The following is a 21,088-nucleotide window of genomic DNA, read 5'->3' as shown; positions in this document are numbered from 1 at the left end:
TAAACACTGTGTGAAATGTTTATTTTTGCCTTATTCTATTGGCATGTAGGAGTTGATAACAGTTATCTCAATCCATATCTGGATAATTTCTGCGATATCATAGAGGATACATTTCCTCTATGATATTGCATTATATTAGTTTTGTACAGAATGTTAAATTAATAGCCAAAATACTTGGACATACATGAATGAGAATAAACCTGAAATAGGAATGTGTTTCAGTCACAATGCACATTATGTAGTTTAGAGACAATTTAGTGACATTTAGAATGTTACAAATGGCTATTTCTATTTAAATAAATGTTGTATTCTTAAAAGTTTCTGTTTGTCCAAGAATCCTCCTGCAGCAATGCAGGTCTTTGGCATTTAGAAGCTGCTTGTTTAGGACCTGTGAGGAGTCTGTTTCTCAAACTAGAGACTGTGATTTACTTGTGTTTTTGTTGTGTATCTGGGCCATCCACTTCCCTCTCTATCCTGGTTAGAGATTCTTTTTTCAAAACAGTAATGCATGGAATAGCCTTTATCTCTATAAAACAATAGACTTTAGGAGAAAATAGAATTTCAGGAGAAATGTTTCTTTTGGCCTATTTTTAAAACCAAAATTTGACTTGCAAGTGTAAAGCAGCTTGTAAGAACTCAATACCTCAGCAAATGGTGAAAATTCCCCACTGAATTGAGATTTATGCATGGTAGCGCAACCATTTTCAATTATTTCAATAATAAGGACATTTTCTTGAGTACCAAATTAGCACTTCAGTATGCTTTTGTAAGGAATAGGTGACACAGTATATGTTTGGCATCACGGATAAAGAAAAATTTTTATAAATACCACTTAAAACAATTATTTCAAACCGTAATAATATTGGCAATTAATGATTTTTACAGTATTTTTGATACATTTAAAGCATTCTTGGTGAAAGGGAGCATAAGTTTCTTTCAAGAACAAAAATGTCTTTGTGTTCTAAAAATGGAAGCGTATATATTATATATAATATAATTTTCATAAAGTAACTTGTATTGTAATTACTTGAGTAGCTTTTCGGCAAACTACTTATTTACTCTTACTTGAGTCATAATATTTCTTAGTACTTCTACTTGTACTCAAGTGAATTATTTCTTCAGTAGCAGTACTTAAGTAAAAAAAAAAATAGTACTCTTTCCATCACTGACCATTTCACAGAGCAGGCCATACAGCTGAGAAAAGAGTAATAAGGATATGATGCTACTATATGTATCCCTGAGTACATTTTGCCTACATCATTAATTATGTATTTGCTTTGTAAACATTCACTCTAAGAATGAAACACAAATTATTGCTTTTTCTCTAGTCAGCTGACACTGTTCTTTAAATATATCTTTGCATGTGTCTTTGTAGATGGCATCTCTTGTAGTGGAAAAAGACACTTTGTATTCAATCTGTCTGTGTGAATCAAACTTTCTTTGATTGCAAGTGCTGAGATTTAAGACTTGTAAGCCACTTGCAAGAGTGGTATGAATGAAAACCACAGGCAAACATCTGAATGTTTGCCATTTCAAGACTTTTTTATAGAAATTCCACACAAAAATTTCCTCTGCAAAGGAAAACAATCCAATGATTTTAATACAGTAAAACAATCAATTCCAAGCAAATGATAATTCCAATCCCAAATCAAATTTACCAATTTGACAGTCAAGTACTTTCTTTTTAATCTCCCCATTCTTTTTTTTTTTTTCAACAGTTAATCCTTCTATTCAGAATGATCACACTTTTCTGTGAGAATGAGTCAACATGAGACACAATCTCTAGACTATCTGGTCCCATTCTTCATCACTTATGTTGTTGAGCATTTGTCTGGGTTACAGATTGAAGCCAGATGCTTAAAAACTGGTCCAAGGTCTGAAAGCAGCTCAGGATCAAACTCATAGTTGGGCATGTCTATGGGGTCCAGGTGGTCAAAGTTCTCAGAGTCATCCTCAACAGCATAAAGGTAAGGCTCATGATCAGGCAGCTCATTTTCTATCAGCTGTATTGAATGCAGCCTCTGAAAGTTGAAGAAGAAATATTTTCTTTGCCAAAGCTAATTAAAAATGCAATTTGTTTTTTCCTCATTAAAAAAGTTTTGCTCCAAAAGAAAGAAATTGTCATTTTAAAACAAATGTAAAAAATCAGGACCACTCACATGTGATGAGGACTTGTCATATTAGTAACCTTATAAAAGCTGTTTTCATTCTACATGTAGAGGGTCTCCTCATGGGGGCTGCCATATTGAGATAACATGACCAGCTAAATACTACTGGCTTAATCTCAGTAACCACCCTATTATTAGAAATTTTCCCTGGATTAAATTAATCATGGCTGACTATGAATATATACAATGGCATCTGTAACTAAAAACCATTGATTTTTAATGATGCTGCATCCATACCGCTAGGTGTCAAATGCAGTGGCGAATTCTCAGGGCCAACAAAGCCTACTCTGCTGGCCTAACATGCCTAATAAAAAAATATGTTTTCACCCTTTCATTCTCATTCACCTTTTTGCCTATTTATTTTCAATCGCAAATGATTAGGGGGAAACAAAAAGTTTATCCAATCAGAATTTATTCCCTGATGCTTACAAGCAAAACGTGACACCTGTTTCAAATCGCATACTGAAGCCAAGTTTCTTGGCCGAAGCAGCGTGTGAGTCTGAGCTCCACCCTTTAAGCCTTCAGAATTTCCACTGAATCCCTCAAAAGTGCAGTGAATAGGCATCTAATATCAGATTGTCAGATTCATCAGCCAGTCAGAATTATTTATTTGTTCTTGGTGGATGTGGTCTTTTAGATATGTCCCAGTCGAAGCCTTCTAGCTGGCCTTGAGTGACGCAATCACACATTGAGTTATGGACGTAATTCGGAAGCAAAGAGTGCGAGCACTAGCTGACAAAGTCGACTGTCATTATTGCCACTATCGCCATTGAGAATGAGATCCTTATGGATTTTAAAACCCGAGATGTTCTGCATGATCGATTGATAAATTTATTAAACAAGAAAGGAGGGCTGATTTTCACTTCAAGTAAGTTGGTAAGTGCTTTTTGCATTATTTTAGCTACATCAGGAATTTTAAGTGTAAATTAGGCTGCTTGAGCATTCAATGTCTTTTCAAGTTTTGAAAAGTAATCGAGTACCCTGACCAAACAAAATTAATTTTAAGCGACATTCAAATCGCAAATTATTAAATAGCTTTTTCCAGGTATTGTAGAACTCCTAGGTAGATTCATATGAAAATAATTTTTTTTTTGAATGTCGGTTTGGGAGATGTATCCAACTCCTATTTAATAATGTATTTCACAAAACAATCATGCTGCAGTTAAAATTAGGCTGGCTTGAGCATTCAACATCTTTTGGCTTTTGTGCATGGACGTGTTGTCAACCTGTGATGTTATTTGGCTGCGACATAATGTATGATGTCCATAGGGTGTCTTATTATTTGTGAAAGAGTGCATGAATCGCACTGAAGGCCTAGACTTGAAATACACGGGTCACCACTGGTCAAATGACACAAACAAAAAAGTTACTCAGTGCACCTTTAAAGGGGTCATGACATGCCTTTTTTATATTTTAATAAGGTTCACTTATAATATTAGCAAAGTTTTTTTTGGCACAAACAGATATATTTGTTAAACATGATCATTTTTCACCCTCATTCAGACCGTCTGTCAGAAACTCATGGTTTTATATCTTATATGTCAAAAGATCAAGGAACATTTGATTCCTCTTGCCATGACCCCTTTAGTATTTTCCAATTAAAATATCCTAAAAGTGAGCTTCAGCTAAGAAAATATTGAAGAATCTCTAAAAAACATGTCCAGGTCACAATTCACCTCAATATATATACTGTATACAGCATATTGTATATATTGCATAAAAAAAGCCTAGTCTGGTCCAGATAGTTTACATTTCTCATTTTTGTAATACAGTAATTCTTACTGTATTACTGTAAAAATACTTAAAATAAATGGTCGATAAATTGATCAAAATAACACTGTTTCCATCAGTGCCACTATTTCAATCCCCGCAACAAAAATGTATATATTATATCACTGGTTGTGGTGTACCACAGATTTGCAGTACGCCACTGGTTTTCTTTTCTTTTAGACTGTGACAAAATCCACATAAAGCTGCAATTATTTGCTTAGCCCCACAAGTAGAATGAATGATTAATGAATGATCTACTAAATAATTATCTGTTCCTTCATTGGTTGAAAGGATTTCAGGTGAACTGGGTACATTGGAACTTACCAAATAGAGCAAACTTTGTATGGCAGATTGGCCGATGAAATGGCTGTTCTGTCTTGTTTGTGAGCTCTTCCTGTTTAGTGTTGTACCCTAAGGGCACAAAACATAATCTATATACATTATTATTGATCTGAAGATATTTCACAAGAGCGCACTGTTTCACACAGTGCCAACAGATTCAGACATGTCACTCAAAACACTAAAATAATCAAAAGTGACCTGATAGCGGCTGTCACCACGATACAGGGATTGTTTCCACACCAATGTCTGTTGGTTCTGTTGGATCAAAATGTGTTTGCAGTTACATCATTACATTACTCATTTTGTGGTCTTTTTTTATATTATTGTGAAAACGTTGTAAATGAACTGCAGGAATTTAATGTATGTTGTTTTACCTCAGTAGAGTAGTACTGTGATCTGTCTCTGGATGAGTATTCATCCGTTTGAACCGAGAACCTTTGAGGACTTGGTATCTGTGGACCAAAAAATAAAATAAAATAAAAATACAAGTAAAAATGCAAAGGGTTTATTTTTAGTCTTGTAACAACTCTAATATTTAAACATTTGCACTTTTGTTCACATTATGAAAGGAAGATAACTATAAACAACATATTTTTATGAAGACGATAAGGGTTTGCATCATAAATTTACTCTCGCATTTGTCTTCTAACAACTTGAGAGACTGGTTTTTATGGTGCATTCTGGGAATATTAAAGGAGCGAACATTTCAGGTTATTGGAACTATTTTGAGAATGGGACAACCCTAGACTCCTTGGCCGATGCCTGACTGTTGAATTGAACCACACTGAACAACTAGTTGTTAATGCAGTGTCCACTCTCTTTTAGACCTTTACAGCTCATCTTAGGTGAAGTGCTAGAAAATCACAGAAACAGAGAGGTACTTTAGTCCAATAGTGATTGTAGATCCTTTTTTGGGGGACTTCAGCCCCCCTGTTTTCATTTTTGTTCCCCCCAAAAAATCGGTGCTTTTGTGAGCTCGCCTACTACTACACTGAAAACAATGGCTTTGGTAAGCTTTGGTTGTTTCACTCTGAATCCTTTCCTTACAAACTTCTACAAAACCTCAATACAGTATATTACACCTTATCCTGTCATAAGTGACATTGACATTTGCATTGAGTGGCAATGTTATCTAGGCCAGATTCAAATGCAACCAAATGCGTTATTAATTACATTTGTAGTTTTTATAGGTTTAAAAATTGTTAGTTGAGAATGTTTGAATCTGCGACTTTTCATACTGAAAGTAAGAAACATCCAGAAGAACATTTCTCACATTTCTCCCCTAAAGCTAAAATCCTTGAACCATCCTAGTCTAACTCATTCGCACATTTTGATACTGTCACTCTCCACCATAGCTGCATTCACCAGCCCTGCTGTCTAGGGGGAACCGACACATTACGCTCAAGAGCAACAACTTAAAAAGCATAAACAAAACATGGTGCCTCTGTCAATGGTGGTTTACTAAAAATTTTGTAAACCATGTTAAAATGCCTCCTGTCTATGGCTCTTATCATATTACTATGACCAGGGGCGGGTTTACGATTTCTGAGGCCCCAAGCAACCGACCAACCCGGGGCCCCATTTAGAAAATGTTGCTTAAAAATCATAATTTTAAATTCATCCTAACAGCCGTTGTAGCCAATTACATTCAAAATATTTAAATAAATACAATTCTATTTCAAGATAATTAATGCATGTTTTCCTTTTTTTTTTTTTTTTTTTTTGACAATACAGTGATAAAAAACAAAAAAACAAAAAAAAATATTTAGCTACATGTATTTTTACAAAACACTTTTTAATGAACAGGGTGTGCAAAACCTACGACTTCACTCACTAACATTTTGGAATTCAGTTGTTATTTATTATTATTATTATTATTATTATTATTATTATTATTATTATTATCCAACAATTATTAATTGTTGTCCAGTTTTTCATTATAATACAGTATGATACAGTATTATTATTATTACTTTGAGGATTTGTTGTATACAATAAAAAAATATATTTCTGTCTCATTTACTTTCACCTAGAGCTTATTCTAATGCTGCAGTGTATTGTTCATCATGTTGCAAAAGGCTATATTTTATGTAAGCATCGTAGGCAACATTTGTAACAGTAACAGTAAACATACAATGCATGGCGGCCAATCAGCACAATAGAGCAGAAGGAAAAAAGAACATTGCCTTTTATCAAGTGCTGAAACTTTGCTCGGTGTAGAATAATCTGGAATAATGTTAAACATTGTAACAGTCACCTCTTTGCAACCTGAACTTGTTCAGAACGTTAAATATGTGTGACACCTGCGCTAAAAACAATGTAGGCACAGCGCAACGAATGAAACAGAATGCAGGTGTCTTGACATGTGTTTTTGAGACATTAAGTTATTTTTAACTTGACACAGTGTCTAGAAATGTGCCGGTCACTGCGTGAGACACTGAAGAAACAGTGAGACAGTGCAGCAGCAAGGACGTTCGTCCAGCGCGTGTTTACATAGGAAAACAATGAAAAAACATAGCAGACACACACAGAACGATAATTTAAAGGATTTAGTTTTTAAATGCGTTTGTCACTCCCAAAACTTTGGAGTATGTATATAGTAACAAACAGAAATGTTTGCCATACCTGCTGAATGCCAGATATCTTTTGAACACCATTATTGACAGGAGGTGCCTCCTTTGATTGAATATCAGAAGTTTTCTTTAGTAGAACATACGGGACCTTCAAGCAAAGAGAAATGTATGTAATATAACAACATTATCATTGGTTATCCTTGTGTAAGACTTTTTTTCAGGCATATCTGTTGCAATTAATTCAATTAAATGCCTATGAATGCTTCATTTCGGATTTTGTCAGACTCCAGTTTAATGTCAGTATTTTTAAGGCAAGAACCTACCACACAATCTGTGCCAGGTTTCTCAATGTTAGAAGGCAGCAGGACATCTTCAAAGTTGTGATCCACTTGCAGCAGAGACTTTACGGTCCCACAAGAGTAAGTAAGGAACAGCAGCAGACATGCTAGGAGGAAAAACATTAGAATTTTATTAAACAATTACATAATTTCATTTAGAGTCAAGACTTTCTTTCTTTATATATATATATATATATATATATATATATATATATATATATATATATATATATATATATATATGTGTGTGTGTGTGTGTGTGTGTGTGTGTGTGTGTGTGTGTGTGTGTGTGTGGGCAGGTTTAAGTGGTTAACGAGGACTTTTTTTTAGGTTAAAAACTGGTAATTACAAGGGTATTATGCTATAAATGTGGTTTATGAGGACATGTCTTGTGTCCCCATAATTCAAATCGCTTAAGAAACATACTAAATGATGTTTTATTGAAAATGTAAAAATGCAGAAAGTTTTTTGTGAGGGTTAGGTTTAGGGGTAGGGTTAGGGGACAGAATCTATAGTTCATACAGTATAAAAATCATTATGTCTATGGAGAGTCCTCATAATGATAGCTGCACCAACATGTGTGTGTGTGTGTGTGTGTGTGTGTGTGTGTGTGTGTGTGTGTCTTTACTCTTTGTAGCTGTTCTGGTAGGGTCGCAGACACAAAAAATAAAAATGCAAATAAAATAAAATGCAAATAATAGTGCAATGGACAGTGCATAGACAGCTAAATAAATTAACTTATCAATTTAAAAGGAAGGTGAAAACCCTTTGCATATCTTTTGTTGTTGGCATCTAAGGCCGTCAAATAAAATTCTATTTGGTACACTGAAAAAAGTGGTAACCTGCAATTGCTAAAATAATTTATTTAAATAAAAAGAATGTTATGATAACATATTTTAAGTGTAATATGGCTAATACTAATGTAGTATTTGACACAGTTTTTTATTTACCCAGTATATCACATTAATGTTTATGCATTTACAAAATGGCTAATACAAACTTTGTATTTTTTGCACAATAAACACATTTCCATATTTACACTACTAAAGTTAACAAAACAATCTTTAAGCGGATACATTCATTTAAAATTGCATTTAAAACAAAAGTCTATCTATGCTTGTTAAACGGATCAAAACTATTGATGGTTCTTTTATTTTCATTTAAAATTTTCCCAAATGTATCTGTGACACTATAGAAATTCTTGTTTGTTTAGAGCGATCCATCCAGCCCGACACAAAAACATTGGCTCAACATATGGTGTGATTTGGGGGCGGGACGATCTGTTCGTTCAATAAACAGCAGACAGGGGACGTATTCAGAAGGCTGTTTGAAAACCATGTTTATTTGTGCAATTCCGTTCGGTAGCGCTAGTGGCACAGAAATTAGGCTACACACTTCAGCTTTAATCTGCCTAAATTTACCTGAAAAATTAGGTTACAACAATGGAAGTAAGTTTTATGGTTTAGATAAAGTAATAATAGATTCTTGAGGTAACAATGGCTACCACTTTTTTAAGTGTACTTCCTGCCCACGACTAGCATCAGCAGGTAGCAAATCATGGTTTACAGCCGCAAACTTGCCGCTTGTTATTTTGACATGAAAATGAGCTTGTGATTCGTCGCAAATGTTTGCCAGAAGTTTTCAGCTCTTCACTGGTAGTGGTGAACCTCTGGCAAACCTTTGGCAACAATGGACAATTTGCAGCAAGTTTGCCACAAATTTGTAGTGAACTCAATTTTTGTAAGGGATGTCCTGGCCCAACTTCCTGTTAGAGTAGTAAATAAATATGTAAAGACAGGAAAGGAAATTGCCTTTTTCAAATCATTATGTGTGCTTTTTTTAATCTCCGGTATTCAATGCTCACCCAGAATTAGTAGCAAGGCAAAGATGACAGGTCCAAACACACCACTTCCCGCTTTCTGCTGTGAGTTGCGCTGCAGAAGACAGTTTGGTGAGACTGTACAATCGCACGCAGAAACAGTGAGTTTCTGGAGGACATGCCTTCCCTGCTTATCAGATATTTTCACAACCAATGTGTACAGACCGACATGAACGCTTTTGTGTTTCACCAAATGCACTGTGTTACCTAAAGAAAAAAGCAAGAGAGAGGACAGAGGGTAACCAGGAGTTTGCACCAGCTCTAAAGTTTAATCAAATGTTGAGAACACTGTGATAACAACCATCAGCCAATGTGTTGACTTTTACGTCTATGGGGCAAATGTACAATGATTATCCCATACATTTTATAATTGCATGTCTATCAACATGCTTTTTGTCATTGTTTGTGAGTAATGAGTCCAAATGATTTTCTGTGGTAATCTTCAACATGCTTCAGATGCACTATGCTGCTCTATATCAGTATTTTTGTCTTCCATAAAACAAGATAAATGTATCAAAATACGATTGTCATTCTTACCCATTCACAATTTTTTTTAAACATAAACCTCTCTAAATGTTGTTAGATTTATGCACAAAACCAGAAGAAGAAAAAAAAATCCAATGGGGTAAGAAAACTACATTTAATTCAAAATATATTTTCTTAAAAAAGTATTATTATCCTACATTATGTAATTTTGCTTCCCAAGAAAAATTTTCTTGTTTTCAGGATGTATTGACATTTTAACTGGAAAACAAGACAAAAATACTGATTAAAAATACATATTGTTTGCAGTGTGCTGTCGATAAAGCTCAACCGGAATATTTCTCATGACTCATGATAGGTCATTTTTCATCTTGGCAATAAAAACTATTTGGCTCTGGGTTTCTTCTGAATACTTTGAATAACATACATGTCTTCAGAGTTTGTATATACACTAAATAATGTTTTTCTCTTTACCATGGCTAGGGTCAAAGTTCCATTCTTTCTTAAGATCCCCTATTACTTCAAAACTGAATGGACCACTGTATGGATCTCCATCGAGATCATTAGCTGTGATCTCTGTACTCGACACCCCATCAGATTGGCACACAGAGACCATGTTCTCCTGTAGCATGGGGACATTATCATTCTTGTCTTCAATGTAGATTTGAATCGTAGCAGTGCTTGTCACTGTAGGGTCATCTGGCATGGAAAGTTAGAAATTAGAAAAGGAAGAATAAACGTTATACTTAGTTTCGATGAACTCTGCAGGGGTTGGCTTAACATTGCCAGTTTTATTTTGTGTGCTCAATGGAAATTGACTGTTTGCTTTACCTTTCTCTGTCACAATGACAGTGATTGTATAAGTGCTGTTGGTTACATCACTTGATTCTCTGTCCAAGCTCTCTTTTAAAAATATCTCGCCTGTTGTTTCATTTACTCTCACCCAGCCTGCAGGGTCTTGTTCAATGGAATACCTGATGGAAAAAAAAGAAGCTTTCATTGATGCTGGTAAACCTTGCGTCCCCACATTTAAAAATGTTGGAATTTCATTGCAATGGATAGAAAAATATCAAAGCAAACGGCATCTGTAAACGAATGATGCTACAGCTTTTTTCAGAACTAACATTATTTTTTTGGGCAATTATTTTTTTTTTTTTACTTTCAACCAACTGGTACCAAGGATATCAGTTCCTCTCAGGTTCACACAGGTGTCCAAGCAGAGTAACCACAGGTGTTTTTGTTACATGAACTACAGACATTTTCAACTCACGTTTAACAATCACAAAGTGCCCATATACTTTTTGTCATCATTTTGAACAATATGTATTAATTTAAAATTAGAAACTGAATAGCTTTTTATGAGATGCTTTGCTTGAAGTATTTGTACTATATTTATTTCAAATAGATGCCACTGGGTTTTAATTTCTTGTTATTTAATGCAAAGACTTCAAGTTTGACTTATAATCCAAATAATATTGCATAATTTTATACTGACTTTTATTTAGCCAAGACAGCTTTCTCTGTTTGACCGGTTAAGATCATAGTTTTGAACATAATTTTTTAACAGAACTATGAAAAATAACCTGGGTTTACTGGAGATATTGAGCACATGAAGAACAGAAGAACATACTGTAGTTTGTGGGGATGCATGGTATCAGGATCTATTGCTTTCGCCCTGTCCACAAAAATTCCAGTGACTCCATTCTCTTCCATGATGATTTTCCTCCCTGGCTCTGGGAAATATGGGGGATCATTGGCATCTTCCACTGCAATGGTAATATCCCGAGAGGACGGTGTTGATGGATTTGTGATGACAGTCCAAAGGCCATTTGCAGATCGCTCCTTAACCTCACACGAAAAATAAGGTTCTTCGTTCTCCACAGAAATGGTAATTTTTTGTTCAGCTTGCTCTTCATAGTCTAGAGGCTGCATGCAGAGAATTGCAAATGATATCATACTGTATTCATGAGTATTCCACTCTTTATTTGGGAGAAAAATACTCGAACTTAAAGGGTTAGTTCACCCAAAAATTAAATGAGTTCACCCTCTCATCATTTACTCATGCCATTCCAGATGTGTATGCTTTTCTTTCATCTATTGAACTCAAATAAAGTTTTTTAGAATATCTCAGTTCTGTAGGTCCATACAATGTAAGTGAATGGGTGCCAAAATCTTTAAGCTCCAAAATCCACATAAGGGCAACATAAAAGTACTGCAGATGACTCTGGTGGTTAAATCCATGTCTTCTGAAGTGATATGATAGGTGTGGATGAGAAACAGATCAATATTGAAGCCCTTTTCCCTTCACTTTCACTTTCTCCTTCTTCTGTTTTTGGTGATTTACAGGGAGGAGAAATTATGATAAAAAATGACTTAAATATTGATCTGTTTCTCACCCACACCTATCATATCATGTCTGAAGACATGGATTTAACCACTGGAGTCATATGGATTACTTTTATGCTCCCTTTATGTGAATTTTGGAGCTTCAAAATTTTGGCACCCCTTCACTTGCCTTTTATGGACCTACAGAGCTGAGATATTCTTCTAAAAATCTTCATTTGTGCTCTGCAGAAGAAAGAAAGTCATACACATCTGGGATGCCTGGAGGTTGAGTAAATCATGAGAGAATTTTCATCTTAATATTGCTGTACTTATATGGTTAGGCGTAGGGGCGGGGTTAGGGCCTCATCAGCCTTCTAGAAACAATTCGGGTCACCTTACTGCAATGGGCGTCTGCACTCCCATTGGTAGTCGCTGCATTGGTGTGCATTTGCTTAAGTTTAACTTTTTTGCATCACCCACTAGTCTTTTGAATCTATTCTAAAAAAAGATTAGTTCAGATTCATTCAGTGACCAATTTGTGAATTATATATTTGTTACCAGTAGGTGGCAACAAATGAGCAAATTTCATGTGAATGATTAATTTTTTTATAATTAATTTTCTTTATTTATCACACATTATACATTTTGCACATATACAGTGAAATTCTTCTTTTTCACATATCCCAGCTAGGCTGGGGTCAGAGTGCAGGGTCAGCCATGATACGGCACCCCTGGAGCAGATAGGGTCAAACGCCTTGCTCAAGGGCCCAACAGTGGCATCTTGGCAGTGATGGGGCTTGAACCCCCAACCTTCTGATCAGTAACCCAGAGCCTTAACCACTGAGCTACCACTGCCCCTATAATGTTTACAACCAAAATAATGGAAGTGAATGAGAACAATTTGTTCACTTAATTCTTTTTTAAAACACAGATTGATTCATGAATGAAACACCACTATAACCAAAGTCTCTCGCTCAAACCGGCAATCATAATTGAAAACAAATGACTTCCAGTCGCTTAGTTACTGAAAATCACTACCAGTGTGAACAGTTCTTTATATGGAAGTGATCATTTGAATCGATTGTCGCTTATCATTTTTTGTACTGTTAGGACATGGTATTACCCTAAATCTCCAAAACAAAAAACATTCTGAAGAGGGAAAACATCTGTTTTGTTTTTCAGTGTGTTTCCCTGTCACATTCAAAAAAATCTTGATTTATATAACTTAATGATTGCAAATGATCTCTAAATTACTCTATTGCCTAAATAATTATATATTCCCTCATATACTGTATACAGTATATTAATAAAGAAAAGAAAATACCCACATAATGTACCATCTGTGCACTAAACAAAATGTACAAAAAAAACATAGTTGAATCTGAATTTAAAAGAAAATGTTTTGTTCTTTTCATCTCCAGACATTGTAAATTTTATCATAACATTAACATAAAATACTGCAGCGTGTAAACATACCTTAGCAACTGTAAGGATTCCATCACTGGTGTCTGGATCAGTGTGGATGGAGAAGTGGCCACCCTTATCTCCCTGTATGGAATATCTGACTCTCCAAGCTGCAGTGGGACGTGTGTCAGCATCAGTTGTGTGTATGCTAATGGGGGAGGTACCAGTTGTCCCCTCCACAACTTTAACTGAACCCTAAATGAGCGGAACATTTAAAGGGATATTTTAACCGAAAATGAAAAGTATGTCATCATGGACTCATCATCATGTCATTCCAAACCTGTATGCTGTTATTTTGTTCTGTGGAACAAAGGAGAAATTTTGAAAAACTTCTTTACAAGGACCATTAGTAGTGACCATGGGTATCAAAAAGGACAAATAAATAAAACACCATACAAAAACATGATAATTTAAGGTGAGGAATAGAAAGAAATTTACATATTTTTTTCAGTCATACTCTTTCCCTCCACCTTGTTGAAATGCCATTGGTTTTTGGATCTGGTAACCAAATATGACACTAATTTAATATGCAAAATAGAGAATAAGATTTAAAAGCAGCAGCGTAGGTTTAGATTTTCAGTGCATAATAACTTACATTTTGTTCTGTTCCTCACATAAGCTTTCCTATGTCTTCAGAAGACTTGGCATATAGCAGAAAAGTAGTCTATAAGTCATATGGACTACTTTTACGGTTTTTGTCCTTTTTTTTTTTTTTAAATCTGTCATTATTGGAAAAAAGCACAGTGAAGATTCTACAAAAATTCTCCTTTACTCATACACTTACAAATAACAGCATACATTTTGAAACAAAAAGGGTGTGAGTAAAAATTGTCATTTTTGTGTGAATAATGTTTTCCTATTAACTAATTTACTGCAATTATTTTTTTTTTTTTTTACCGTACTGGACAATTTAACACTAACCATTTGTCCTGTGATAACTGGTGGATGATTGTTGCCATCCAGCATGTTGACAATTATAGTAGCTGTGCTTGACATCTTTACAACCTCTCCACGGTCCTTTGCTTCAACCAGTATAGTGTATTTATTAGCCAACTGAAAAGAAAACCAGTAAGACACTAATGTTTAGGATATAAACAAACCAAAACAAGCATTTTGCATGATTATTTTTTATTATTATTTTTTATTTTTTATTTTTTTTTTATAAATATTGAGAACTACATTGCTGTTCAAAGGCAAAATGCAGTCACATTAGTCTAAAAGAGACCAAAGATGATGCTTAGATTCATGTACAAATCTAATCAGTTCCTGTACAACACATTTGGCTGGAAAATCAAAAATTAGTTTTAGTGTTGGCGTATACTGTTCTCTAAAGACTGCGTGGGTTCATGTGTACCTTTCAACCCCCTCGTAAGTGTCAACATATTTTACATGCTAGAATGCAAGTTTGTACATATTATTCTTGCACAAGGGACTGAACTTTAATACAGATGCCTGTTGGTTTACCATGCCATGCACTAACATGACAACTCATGTCTAATGTCTGCAATGTTCCCATTCAATTTAGAAACAACAAAGAAATAGTGTGTACATTGAGATTACTGTGCTCTATGCAAATTATGCCTCCAGTGTGTATAAAGGTTTTTTTTTTTTACCTCATAATCCAGGCATCCTTTAAAAGATATTGTGCCACTATCTTGGATGTAGAATTCTGCATTTTTAGTGCTCGGGGTTACAGAGAGGAGTTTGTAATCAATAGTGGAATTAAGAGTTCCTGGTTCGTCTTGATCAATTGCTAATACACCTACAACAAACGTGCCTGCAAACAGATAATGTGCAGAAAATTATTTTATTTTTATTTTTGTTGTTGTTAAAGATATCAATAAAGTAAAAAGACATAATATTTCCTATACAATTTTTACTTTATTTATTAATATTTTAAAATCATGTGCTCACAAAGTAGCCCATAAAAGTATTTGCAGTATTTGCACTTGGATGTTTTGTTCTACAACATAAATTACACACAGTCTTTGTTTTATATATATATATATATATTATAATTTTTTTATTCCCTTTTCTCCCCAATTTGGAATGCCCAGTTCCCACTACTTAGTAGGTCCTCGTGGTGGTGCGGTTACTCACCTCAATCCGGGTGGCGGGGGACAAGTCTCAGTTGCCTCCGCTTCTGAGACATTCAATCCGCACATCTTATCTCGTGGCTCATTGTGCATGACACCGCGGAGACTCCCAGCAATGTGGAGGCTCATGCTACACTCCGCGATCCACGCACAACTTACCACACGTCCCATTGAGAGCGAGAACCAATTAATTGTGACCACGAGGAGGTTACCCCATGTGACTCTACCCTCCCTAGCAACTGGGCCAATTTGGTTGCTTAGGAGACCTGGCTGGAGTCACTCAGCACATCCTGGATTTGAACTCGCGACTCCAGGGGTGATAGTCAGCATCAATACTCGCTGAGCTACCCAGGTCCCCAATTACACACAGTCTTATCCCAAAATTGATTTTGTGTTCATTTATGTTGTAGAACAAAATGTCAAAGTATCTTCAAGTATTACCACAGGCCTTATTTTACTTATGAATTTAAAAACCTATTACAAATATCCATGGGAAATTCCAGAGGGAACCCATGGTGAATTAGGCTTCCGCCATCGCCTACAGATTTCCGTCACAACTGAACGGCTCTATTGTTACCATACAGATCTATTTCTACTTGATCTAGCCGTTACCTAATGTCAGGTTGATTTAGTTAGGTTAAATCATAATTAATACTTCAGTAAATCCAGTTCATTTAGATTGCATGAAGCACATTTTTAAGGTTACCTGACAAAACATTTTTTACAGTGTATGCAGTAAAATGGTCATAATTGCTGACTTACTACCAAATGTTCTGTGGAGAAGACAGTGCCTTACAAAATGTGAGTGCAATGCATTACCATCACCCACACTGTGTGAAAATGTATGTAATTTGAGAAGTACGTGTTGGACTGAGGTTTGCTAACATGCTAATTCTAGCGGCAACACATCCTTTCTTAGCGGCAAGATGTCATTTTTAAGTGACTTAGGTGTCCAAATAATTTTTGGGGCCATTGTATAATTAACACATTTAAATGCAGTATGCCTTTATTATACCTGAAGTCACATGATACTGACCCTGTTTAGTTGCTTCATGTAGAGTGACCTCATAAATCTTTCTCTGGAAGACTGGCGGGTTGTCGTTGATGTCTCGTATGTTGACCTCCATGCCTAGTCGTGTGTCTATAGCCAGGTTGGACTTATTTCTTGCTTGGAAGATCAGCTTTGAAGTAATGCTAAAATTGGTTTTAAATGGCCTTCATATTATCAATGTAGAAAATTTAAAAAAATGATTTCTCTTACCACCAAAACTTTGTGCTGCTCAAAGTCAACTTTGCGGTGGACTTTAATTACTCCTGTTTTTGAATCAATGGAAAGGACACCCTTTGGCTCTTCATCCACACCTTTGCCTTTTAGCATGTAGTCCACTAAATAGCTACGTTCCAGTTTAATCTAGAGTTTGGGTAAAGAAATGTTCTCAGGAATGCACTCAAAGCTTTTATAAAGTTATGGTACCTTGTTTGTGGTAAAATAAAGATGGCTATTTAATAATTTGTTATTAAACTGATGATTTATATTCAAAGCAATTTAGGATGCACTTATCACAAGCTACACTTATTCCTAAAAATAATTTGGGGCTTAATCTCCTGCTCAAGGTTCAGGGTTGTACTCAGGGTTTAATTTAATTGTGAATGCTTTTTAATTGCAATTTAGTTCATGAATTTAAATGAAACTGAGCTAGCAAACAGGATGCAGAATTGTAATTTGAATTTAAGGAAATAAAACATGTTTCCGTTTCCTAAAAAAAATTAAACATTTAATTTGTGTTCAGTATAACATATGGTCTATACGGTTATACATAGCATATGGGGTAAACTCTTAATACAGTGTTACTTGTTTAGACAGTATTGAAATATGTCTAATAAGTAGTATTTTATATATCATGGAAAAATAGGCAAAGTTAATCAAAATTAATGATGTAATTATTTATGTTATTGTGTGACTGTTGAATTATTTAAATTACAAACTGGCAAATTCCTTTTCTGTCTTTTAAATTCAAATTACAATTCAAAATCCTTCAGGGCATGGCCAGTTCAATTCATAACTCATGATTTGGAAAACAGCCAATTAACAAATTCTGCACTCAAAAAAAAATTAAATAAATAAATAAAAAAAAAAAAAAAAAAAAAAAAAAATATATATATATATATATATATATATATATATATATATATATATATATATATATATATATATATATAAAATAATAATAATTATATTTTATATATCTTAACAAAATTCTATCAAATTGAATTTGATGGAACTTTGTTATGAAATTAAAATGCATAAATCTTAAAAATAGGCTAAAATAATTTTTGGGAGTGTGAATTTTTACCAGATCTTTAACCAAAAGGTTACACAACCTCATCAGTCTCACATTGTATTGTAACATTTAATGTTTTATGAGCACATTGTAGACCCAGTGTTGAACTCTTTCAGTACTTTCCTGTCCCAAATCATATGGAAAAGGTCCTGGGTATTCCTCCACAATCTCAAAGTAATCTATAATCCAGGATCTTTTAGGACGTCTGAGAAGCTCTGTGCTGCACAAATATAGCGATCCCTTTTAACAGATACAGAACATGTGTTATTTTTTCTTTAAACATATGCAGTAGTAGCTTTAAGGAGATGCTAGGCAGAATATGAGCCTCAGTCACCTTTGACTTTCATTGCATCTTTTTGAAAGTAATTGAACCAATGAAATCAATGAAAGTGAATGGAGACTGAGGTGGTCAGTCAAACACCTCCCCCTTATGTTACACAAAATAAAGAAAGTCATTTAAGTTTAGAACTACATGAAGGTGAGTACATGATGACATAATTTTCATTTTTGGGTGAAATATCCATTTAAAAGACAATGAAGTCAAAAAAGACTTTCAACAGACCACCTTGAAGAGTAGACCATTGTAAATCACAGGACTGCTCTGTCTTTTATTTAAATGGTCTGAAACACAATATGGCATTATTTGTCAGAGAAGCAGTGTATGGGGTGCTGGTAGCCTCAAAATTATGAATGTGCACTTTTCATATTTGGAATGTGGACATAAACTATTGCGGGGTAAATTACTGTAGTGCGCAGACCTTGGCAAAAATAACTTTTGTGTTTCCATTTACTCCAGTAGCAAAAGAAACCCACTATTACAGTTCCGAGACTTTCCAAAAGAGGGGTGTGGCAGGGCGGAGGGCAGGGCTGGTTGTGCAGTATCACGGCCCGGCCCCGCCCTCCGCCCTGCCACAAGAGGGAAAAAACAGAAAGAGATGGATTACAGCAGTCAGAAGCGAGCAAGATGCCAAATTTACTGCCACTTGCTCAACAGTATTTAAAACCCCATCGCAAAATTAATTATTTTTTTAAATAATTAATGCTAGGGCAATGTAACACCAAGAATAATATCAATTTACCAAAAAAAAAAAAAAACATTCTATCAGTGGCTAAACCTAAAGGCAAGAGAAAATCAGAGAAGATGGGGTGATTAAGCAAAAGCTTTGGCTTTCATAGTCTGCAGATGGTAAAGTAACATGATCACCATTCAGAATGACATTCAATTAAAATTCATCATTAACATTGTTTCATAGAGGCTGGGTCAGAGGACACATTTTTGCAGACTCTTTTGAGACACCTTGAAAACATAATTAACTTTAAGTCTATATGTTTACCTGACTGAAAGAATTCAATGTTGTAAAACAGATTTTGGAAAGGCTATATTTGACTCTCTTTTGTGGCTGTTTTTTTTTTTTTTTTTCTGAACTGACCAACAGAAAGATAAATCTCCTAACTATGGGCTAATGTTACAGAAATAAACGTGTAAAAGCTCACTTTGAAGACAGTTGGGTCATACAATGAGTGTAGCAGAGAAGGTGTAGAAATTCTCATTATTCTCTGTTACACAGTAAAGCAAGCAATACAAGCTTAATTTAAAAGAACTGCACAGTCTATAGATCAATACAATGACCAATGACTGTGTAGAATCAGAAAGACATTTTTCTCCAACATAATATAACATGATTCTTGCTCCAAAAACAAAAATCACAGCGCTGTTTTCAAGTCAAAAATATTTAGTATGTATGAATAAATTGTTACATTTATTGTACACCTTTAAAGTGTACTTTCCTTTGCAAAACAATTTTTAAAAAATAGCAAACCAAGCAATAAAATGGACTGAAAATACATTTTGATTTACACTAAAGATATAATTTAACCTTGAAGGGCACCAATTACTGTGATGACAACACAAACTGTACTTACCAGAAGCACCAAATAGTAAAACATTTTTGTGTCCTTGCAGTTCAGAAGATGAAGAGTGAATTAACACCAGCTTCTCACAAACTCTCGTGCTCAGTCCTGCTACTCACTCACACCTGTGAACAGAAGTACAGTTAAATCTACCCTAGGGCAGTGTGAGCGAGAGTACCATTATGTACATTACAGAGAGAGGCATTATACATGTTTCATGCCATCATTTCAATAATCCAAAATGTCCAGCAGTTAATTAAAGAAAAGAATCTTGATTCTTTAATTGTTCCTAAATATTTTTGTTTCACAATTATGAAATATGGAGGGGAAAAAATATTTTATAATGCAATTAAAAAAGTGTATTTAAAAATATTTTTAATTTATTATTTTATTGGTAGGGTACAAAGGGGCAAAAGGCATCCAAATGTGATATTTATCTGGCCACAAATTACTGTATATCCAGGCTGACAAAAGACATTTCTCTTTATACAATATTGATGGAGCAAAATCATTTTTGTATAATTTGGTTATATAGTGTAGATATATGGGCAATAGTTATAGGATAGTTATAAAAGGAATAGTTATAAAAGTTGTCAACTACTTTTTGACAAAATACGAATTTTTGAGACAGCAAGATGCTATTTTGTGAAACAAATTAAGATTATGCTAATTCCCAATACAGAAAAGGGTTCAGCATTCCCTGTTAATTTCAATCACATTTGGCTTTTCGTAACATCTCAAGTATTCTATAAACAAATGACCTCCATTGTAATTGGATCAGTCAATGTGAGCCCACTTTGAACATTCTGCATAACAAATCTATTCCCCCAACTTAAGAGTGGGCCATTAGCCCCTGAATCAAGGGGGCTTTTTACCACAAGCCTTTCACTTATTGAACAATTACTGAAAAATGTTTAATTTAATCTGAACAAAACAATTTTATAAATATGTTATGCTAGCACTGACATTTTCTTTTTTCTTTTGTCTTTCAAGATCCATCCATCCTTCCATTTTCGCTTGTCCTGTGTAGGGTTGCAGGTTTTCAAGATAATGTCTCTCACTAACACAAAATGTTTGAATGATGCCCCGCTCCATTCCTTTTATGAGGGGTTTTGTCCTGAGAGCAAAAAGCAGTCACATTAACAGACAGTTTATAATCTCAGGAACATAGTCACTGAATTTTTACAAGGATACCTGCATATCCGTCATTCTTACAGCCCTAAATGAGCAGTCTGAGATGAGCTAATATTGAAGCATAAAAGTTTGGAATGCTTACTTTTGTAAACTGAATTCCACAGATTCAGGCTAACTTCCAAGTACATACCATAGAATGTTGCAAAATATCATTAATTCAATTCACTTCATACATAAGACTCTCAGTCCTCGAAATGGAAAAT

General features: G+C 34.7%; 1 protein-coding gene across 1 annotated transcript; it reads right to left on the bottom strand.

Moving 5' to 3' along the window:
* Window positions 1–1,811: 1,811 nt before the first annotated feature.
* Window positions 1,812–19,727, bottom strand: cdh27 (cadherin 27). The gene is made up of 17 exons (XM_051675569.1): window positions 19,704–19,727; window positions 17,889–18,020; window positions 16,700–16,849; window positions 16,475–16,619; window positions 14,956–15,119; window positions 14,264–14,395; window positions 13,355–13,537; window positions 11,184–11,479; window positions 10,385–10,527; window positions 10,028–10,252; window positions 9,056–9,277; window positions 7,177–7,298; window positions 6,906–7,001; window positions 4,655–4,732; window positions 4,479–4,535; window positions 4,263–4,349; window positions 1,812–2,021 (listed from the first exon to the last, which is right to left on the bottom strand). Exons 1-17 carry the CDS (start codon window positions 19,725–19,727, stop codon window positions 1,812–1,814), a joined length of 2,466 nt encoding a protein of 821 aa, XP_051531529.1.
* Window positions 19,728–21,088: the final 1,361 nt, after the last annotated feature.

Source organism: Myxocyprinus asiaticus, chromosome 37 (genome assembly GCF_019703515.2).
Source record: "Myxocyprinus asiaticus isolate MX2 ecotype Aquarium Trade chromosome 37, UBuf_Myxa_2, whole genome shotgun sequence".
Lineage (NCBI taxonomy): Eukaryota > Metazoa > Chordata > Actinopteri > Cypriniformes > Catostomidae > Myxocyprinus > Myxocyprinus asiaticus.
The sequence above is the reverse complement of the archived record's forward strand: the minus strand, read 5'-3'. Positions and strand labels throughout refer to the sequence as shown.

Bases quoted from the DNA above. Each gene is read 5' to 3' on its own strand.
- cdh27 (XM_051675569.1), bottom strand. From the start codon at position 19,727: ATGTTTTACTATTTGGTGCTTCTG. The intron at 4,733-6,905 runs GTATGGCAAACA...TTTGGTCCACAG, and splicing joins AGATATCTGGCATTCAGCAG to ATACCAAGTCCTCAAAGGTT. The intron at 4,350-4,478 runs GTCACTTTTGAT...TTGTGCCCTTAG, and splicing joins GTGGTGACAGCCGCTATCAG to GGTACAACACTAAACAGGAA.